Raw genomic sequence first — 7,957 nt, forward strand, 5'->3', positions numbered from 1 at the left:
GCCACATCTCAGCAGTGGCTCATGGAACTATGTGCAAATCATGAGCATTCCATGCATTTTTCATGCTTCTGAAACTATACCAGGTGGGCAGAATACAGCCACATTATTAATTCAGGGACGAAATAAATCATAAACTTGAAAAGCATGTTTCCTTCTCCAGTCAACTCTTTCCAGAAAAGCCTGCATTACTATGATAGTCTTCCCTCAGGCATCCTTTCTATTGTTTTAATGTAAAGCAGTTGGACCATCTTCCTTAAGGATGCTAATATGGACACTGTGCGGTGACATGGAGGTGTCCGGCCATGTGCTCCTTTCCTGGGCGTCCTGGTTGTCCTGGGACCTCAGTCCTCAGCAGTTTTTCAGTTATGGAACAAGAATACTGTATCAGAACATGGAAGCTCCCCAGTCTAAATTCTTCCAACCCCTTAAGAAACCTATGCTATCACCTAATACTTTCAAAGGAAAAGTGGCATTCATTACCACTGGAGGTACTGGTCTTGGCAAACCAATGACAACTTACCTGTCTAACCCAGGGGTTCAATGCATGATTGCTAGCCAGAAGATTGATGTTTTGAAAGCTACTGCAGAAGAAATTTCTTCTCAAACTGGAAATAAGGCCCATGCAATTCAGTGTGATGAGAGGGAACCTGATATGGTGCATAGTGTGGTGAAGGAACTGATCAAAGTCGCAGGACATCCTGATATTGTGATAAATAATGCAGAAGGGAATTTTGTTTCCTCCACTGAAAGACTATCTCCTAATGGTTGGAAGACTATAACTGACATAGTTCTAAATGGCACAGCCTTTGTGACTCTAGAAATTGGAAAAGAGCTAATTAAAGCACAGAAAGGAGCAGAATTTCTTGCTATTATGACCATCTATGCTGAGTCTGGGTCAGGTTTTGTGGTACCAAGTTCTTCTGCCAAATCAGGCGTGGAAGCTTTGAACAAGTCGCTTGCAGCTGAATGGGGTAGATATGGAATGCGATTCAATATAATTCAGCCGGGGCCTATAAAAACCAAAGGTGCCTTTAGCTGTTTGGATCCAACTGGAAAATTTGAGAAAGAGATGATTGACAGTATTCCCTGTGGTGGGCTGGGAACTGTAGAAGAACTTGCAAATCTTGCGTCTTTTTTATGTAGTGATTATGCTTCTTGGATCAATGGAGCTGTCATTATATTTGATGGTGGAGAGGAAGTATTTCTCTCAGGTGAATTAAACACCCTAAACAAGGTCGCCAAGGAGGAGTGGGACACAATAGAAGCACTTATCCGGCAGACGGAAGGCTCCTAAGACAATTCTGGCCTTCTTCCTAGTGTACATACATCCTGATACAAATTGACTGTAATTTTTTTGGCATATTTTCAAATCTAATACACTATAATAAAATACTTTTATATATTAGCAAATAAAGTACTTTTGTATATTATTAATTTTCATTTGGATTGACTGATTTTTAATACAGATAATAAAATTAAATTCTTAAGTCTAAAAAAAAAATGCTAATATTTGGCAATAGCAGCTTCAGTAACCTAAAATCGGTCTCAGTGCCTGTAATTTTAACTTGCTTGAGATTTTTCCAACTTAAAATCTTAAATCTCTCAGTCCAATTATCTTTAGTCAAGCACAACAGTCTATTACAAATTTAACCTTGATTAAACTCTCTGGGCCTGGGCAGGAGGATGCAGCCAGCCTTATGCCAGTAGCCCAATTCCAACAAAGTCCTCTGAAGTCTTTCCTTCCTCTTAGAAAGCTCATAAGTCAAGCCTCGAAGTTCAATACTGTCTGCACTTAGCATTCTCAAACTATCATCAGAATAGTCCATAAAACTTGGCTTACCACTCCAGAAGGCATCTTCAGTTGCAAGTACCAAGTCCATGCCCATTCCTCCAAAACAAAAGTTCCAAAAGATCAACGTCCACATGGTCAGGTTCATCTCACTCAACTTTCAGTACTAACTTCTGTAGCAGACAGCTACAGAAGCCATGGTTATGGAGGAAGGGCTTTATTGAAGCTTACAGATCCAGGAGAAGTTCCATAATGGCAGAAAAGCTGGCCTGCCTCCACAGGTCCAAGGAGAGAGAGAGAGAGAGAGATGGGTGGGGAGAGGGAGAGGGAGAGAGAAAAGGAGAGGGAGGCCCCCAAACCAAAAGCCACACAGCACAGCACACTTCAGGAACTCTAGCTAGACACTCTTTGTATATCTTTCAATTGAAGTCTCAAACCTACCAGCACACCTTAAGATCTGTCCAGTGATATTACCTCCACCCAGGTTACTACATTTGCAAACTACAAACTCATAAAACACTGAATATATTGGGGGCCATCTAATCAAACTACAACCAGTATAGTACCCCAAACCCAGGCTGATATATTACCTAACATTCAGTAAGCCATTATATCTCATCTTTATACTAAACTAGAACTTTCTCAATTCTTCCATACATGTAGGAATACCGGTCCTCTTGATTAAATGCTCATTGTTATACTTTTATGATAAAATGGTATCTTGGCTTGAAGAGGTCTTGCATAAATCAGGTTTTCTATGCCATCCAGATGTCGGTGATAGCATAATTATTTTGAGTAGGGAAGGCAAACCCATTTTCAGAATAGTTAACAATTTTTGATAGAAAAAATTTCTATCCTCTGCAAGATAAAACAGATCCAATGTAATCAATGTGATACCAAGAAGGTTTCTCTTTTTTTTTTTTTTTTGAGGAATGATGCAATTTAAGTGCTTAGTATTGATTTCCACAGACTTCAGCAATAGCAACCTTAACACTAGATATTGTTAGATGAAGTGTGTATGGTGAACAATTTACAAGCTGTTGTCATGATGATATATTGGAAAGACCACTGAGCATGCATAGAATTACTAACTAGAAAGTCAGTCCAATAATCTGTAGGACAAATCACCCTATCCAAATCATGAGTGCTTTCTCTGAGCTTGACATATCGGTGAGTGGAGTGAACATTTTCTGTTTAACTGTCTTCTGATTAATTGCTTTGGTTCTCTTGGCATAAATTGGGCCAATATTTATTCCATATGTATAAACTGACTTTTAACATCTTTTTGCAAATGGTCATTGATAAGAATACTGGGTTACATTTGAAAATTTAAGAAAGAATTGAATTTATATTATTATTGCTCAAGTTGACTGTTTGCATTTTAAGCTGTTATTATTTTCCTCTAAGTAGATCAATTAATATCTCATTTGTTTGTCCACTTATTAGTTGTTGTCATATTCCATTCATATTGCAATAAAACCATAAATTAGACATATTAAAAAATTGGGCTTTATTTGGCTCAGCCGTGGGCTCCAGGCAAAGTTAAAGCATTAGCAGTTTTAATGTCAGGTGAGGTCAGAAAATGTGCCTTCTCACTGCATCATCACAGGGAAGGCAGAACCTTTAGCGTCTTGAAGTTGGTTTTATAAGTGCACTAATTCTAACTGTGAGAACTCCATACTTATGATGCTCTAATCTACTCACAAAGAACACCCTTCCTAAGACTATCACTGTGTGGAGCAGGATTCTAATATAGGAATGGCAGTCAGGTTCACATTGCTGGTAGAAATGACCCAACCAACAGCAGCTTGTGGTGAAAAAGAGGTTTATTTTGGTTTACAGGCTCAAGAGGAAGCTCCATGATGGCAGGGGAAAATGATGGCATGAGCATAGGGTGGATATCACCCCTTGGCCCACATAAAATGAACAACAGGAACAAGAGAGTGTGCCAAACACTGGCATGGGGAAACGGGCTGTAACACCAATAAAACCACCCCTAATAATATACTGCATCCAGGAGGCATTAATTCCCAAATCTACATCAGCTGGGAACCTTTCATTCAGAACACTTAAGCTTATGGGGGATACCTGAATTAAATCACCACATTCTGCCCCTGGTCCCCATAAACTGATATCCATACATGATATAAAATATAATGCATTCAGTCCAACTTTAAAAGTCCCCATAGTTTTTTTTTTATCAATTCCAATGATATTCATACATTCCCATAGTCCAAAGTCTATTAACTGGGCCATAATACCAAAAAATATCCCCTAAAACCTATAGTGGCACAGAATAAACATTCACACTGCAAAAGATGGCACTGGGCACAGTAAAGAAACATTCAGACAATATATGATTTAAAACAACCAGGGCAAACATCATACTCTAGCTTAAGTCCAACAACTCTAGTCAATGACAAATCTCCTTTCTGATAATTCTAACAAGCAAAAAGTCTCTGGTATTGCAATTATGCTCCTCCAGCTAGGCTACTCACTTTCCTAGAAAACTGCATCTGGGAGCAGCATCTCTCCTTGGCAGCCATCTTGTGATCCCAGAATCTCCACTGGGTCTCTATTGCAACCCACGCTTCATCCTCACAGCCCCATTGGGTTTTCATTCAGGCATCCAGCAAATCTGCTTCATCCTGCCCATGGTCTTTTCCAAAACACAAGATCATGTTGCAAATTCAATGGCCCTCTCTTTCCTGCATTTCTTATACTCCACAATACCAGGTAGGGTGCCAATTTGTTAATCCAGGGGGGAATATAGCAGACTTTGAAGAACAGGATACTCTTTGAACACTCAGGCCCCTTCAAAAGAGTCTACATTCTTCCTGTTGCCCAAGTGCAGGTCAGCTGGCCAAATCTCAGTGGTTTTAATCTCTCAATTTGCAAGTGAACAGGCAGCAGTTTAGGCCTGAAGATTTTTTTTTTTTTTCTGTGCCACATCCCTCTGCTCACACCAGTCGATTTCTATGCAATGCAACCCTGCACAACTTATCAGAACATGGCCATAACAGCAAGCCTCTCAAACTGCTTCTAGACCAGTCCAAGGAAAGCTCTTTCTCATCCTCATAAGGCAAACAGTCCATAGTTCTTATTGCATTCAGGTCTCTCAACTGACCTGAATAATCCATCAAGCTATGCTTATAGCACAGCAAGGCATCCCTTAGGCCAAGGTTTCAAATTCTTCCACATTCCTCTTGAAAATCAGTCCCATTTAACGCCAAAGCCACAGAGTTGAGTCAGGTGTCTAGCAGCAACTCCACTCCTCAATACCAATTTACTGTTGCAGTCAGGTTCACATTGCTGGTAGAAATCACCCATCCATGAGCAGCTTGTAGGAAAAAAAAAAAGAGGTTTATTTTGGCTTACAGACTCTAGAGGAAACTCCACGATGGCAGGGAAAAACAATGCCATGAGCTAAGGGTGGACATCACCCTCTGACCCACATAAGGTAGACGAGAGGAACCAGAGAGTGTGTCAAACACTGGCAAGGGGAAACTAACTATAACATCCATCAGCCCTCCGCCAACAATACACTGCCTTCAGAAGGTGTTAATCCCAAATCTCCATCAGCTGGGAACCTAGCATTTAGAACACCTAAATTTATGGAGGACACTTGAATCAAAGCACCACAAGGAACTTGAGGGAGTATGTACACAAGCATTCAGTCCACAGCTTCTAGTTGATATTCCATCCATGTTTTTTCTGTTATCTAAGCACTACACTTTCACCGAGGCTATGTGAAATGCCATCAACTCCCAAATGATGCCATAGGAAACTTGTCAAGGTCTCTATCTTTGTACCTGTTACCTGTAAAATTTCTACTCTTGACCTAGTTTTCAGTACATTCTAGCCTCTATCCTTTTGGAAGGCTTCCATCGGTAAACTTTGTGCTTACTACAATGAGCTGAGTTGAGAGTTAATCTGAATATGTATTATTTTCTTCAAAGATTATGGAAGCTTCAACAAAGTTAGATTATTATGGTATCATGTAACTCAAAGGCCACCCCAGTGCCAAAAACAATACATTGTTATTCAGTTCTTCACTGTCACTCTAAACTCTGACCAAACTTTAGAAACTTAATGTTATCACACACAGAGAAGTTATCAACATTCATTTCATTGTAGTACTATCAGATTTCCTTCGAATTGATAATTGATTGTAGCCAAGAATCCTATCTTGAGGAACTTTATCCCAGACTAGCAATATTATTACTTCAGTACTTTCTAAACAGCCTAAGCTAAGAAAAGAAATAATTAACAAGTAATATGTAGGAAGGAATTAAAGGAAATATATTGAAGCTATAAAACCAAAACTAATAAGCAGGGAAATACATTGTAAGAGGGCATATTAAGCTAATAAGTATTGTATGTAGTTAAAGCCTAATGTAGTTAGAGATTTTACAAAAGACAGCTCAGAGATTTCTTTGGGAAATAAAAGAAAGAAGACTGCCAACAACTTACTCCTGCCTACAGCTGGTTCCAGTGACAATTGGTAATTACTTCCTTGTATTCACATGCTTGGTCAATTTCTGCAATGATGAGCACACTCCAGTAGAGATTCCACAGGAAAGATGCAGAGGATTCCCAGTCAGAAGACAAGGACCCAGCCCAAGTGAAAAAGAAAGGAGCTAAGGCTTCCTTGTCAAAGACATTCTATTATACTGATCAGAGCAAAAAGAGATAGGTTCATGTTACTTGGGGAAAACATAGGATCTCAAAATATCTAAGTTCCCTAAGTCCTCATTTGCTCAACTTCTCAGTCCAGAGATGAGCAGTTTTGACTTTTACTGGATTAACTTTGTACCATGTACTTTAATATATATATATATTATTGACAACTTCTATACTTACCGACAAAAAACCATGGTATTTCCCTCCCCTCCCTGCTTTCCCCTTCATAACTGTGCTGTCTGTCATATTTCCTTCCTCTCTCCACTACTGTCTCTTTTAATTTGATGTCATCATCTTTTTCTCCTATTATGAGAGTCTTGTGTAGGTATTTCTAGGTACTTCGAGGTAATGGATATTGAGGCCAATTTCTGTCTGCACAGTTATATGTAAGGAGTGGCACCTTTCCTTTGGCTCTTACATTCTTTCCACCACCTCTTTCGCAATAGACCCTGAGCCTTGGAGGGTGGGAGATGTTTCAGTGCTGGATACTCCTCTGTCCCTTCTTCTCCGTACTATGTTGCCTTTTGGGTCATACCAGTGGTCATCATCATCTGACTAATACACCATCGTTTTTGAACCAGATATCAGTGGGTATCTTGTGCTCCCACAGACTTAGTTTCCATCACTATCATTCAGGTATAATTACAGGCATCACATTTTTTTTGTCAGTTTTCACACCCTGACTCAACTTAATTTTCATCATTGCAGTAAATCTGTCATATAATATAATTAAAATTACAATTTTCATTTTTCAGATAGCTAATCAAGTTAAATATACTTTATTAAGCATGCAAAGTTTGGATAGTTGTGTTGTGAGGTGTGTGTTCAAGTTTGTGCCTTCCTTTCCATTGATAAACTATTTTTTTTCTCTTCATTGAGCTATAGAATTTATTTAACCCCATTAATTCTGATACTGGTCACCTGTGGATTTGATACTATTACCTCCTTTATGTTTAATTATACTTAGCATTTAAAACATGACCTCTGGGAATGTTACCTAAAAAATAAACAAGAATTTATGGATAGTATTCTTTCCCTTCCTAGGGAACATAACTTGTCCTTGGGAATTTTGGTACAGAGAACAGAAGGTCAGATAATTTGAAATCTATCAGTGTGGTTGTTTGAATCAGTTGTCCCCCACAAACTTCTGTTCAGAATCTTGCTCTCCATTTGGTGGCGATTTGGGACGTGGGGCTTTGCTAGAGTAGGCATGTTTCTGGGGAGTGGGCATTGACTCTTACTAGTCCCTAGCTTGCTAGTGACAATGGGCTCACTTTCCCGCTGCTTTTTACCACCTATTGTGTCAAGAAGGTGATGTACAGCCTCTATCCATGGAGCTTCCCTTGAGACAATAAGCCAGAATTAAAAAAATCAAAATGAAACAGAACTTTCCTTCCATTGGCTGCTTTTGTTCAGGTGTGTTAAACCCAGCAATGTGAAGGTAACTGTAAGAATCAGGAACTTCATTGATTCCTGTCATTTTTA

General features: G+C 39.2%; 1 protein-coding gene across 1 annotated transcript; it reads left to right on the plus strand.

The window, feature by feature from the left end:
• Positions 1-286: 286 nt before the first annotated feature.
• On the plus strand, positions 287-1,294 carry LOC101596549 (2,4-dienoyl-CoA reductase [(3E)-enoyl-CoA-producing], mitochondrial-like). Its single transcript, XM_012950373.2, has one exon. It carries the CDS (start codon positions 287-289, stop codon positions 1,292-1,294), a length of 1,008 nt encoding a protein of 335 aa, XP_012805827.1.
• Positions 1,295-7,957: the final 6,663 nt, after the last annotated feature.

The sequence above is a fragment of the Jaculus jaculus genome, chromosome 2, assembly GCF_020740685.1.
Source record: "Jaculus jaculus isolate mJacJac1 chromosome 2, mJacJac1.mat.Y.cur, whole genome shotgun sequence".
Classification (NCBI taxonomy): domain Eukaryota; kingdom Metazoa; phylum Chordata; class Mammalia; order Rodentia; family Dipodidae; genus Jaculus; species Jaculus jaculus.

Excerpts from the sequence above, each read along its gene's own strand:
- LOC101596549 (XM_012950373.2), top strand. The coding sequence starts at position 287 with ATGGAGGTGTCCGGCCATGTGCTCCTTTCCTGGGCGTCCTGGTTGTCC.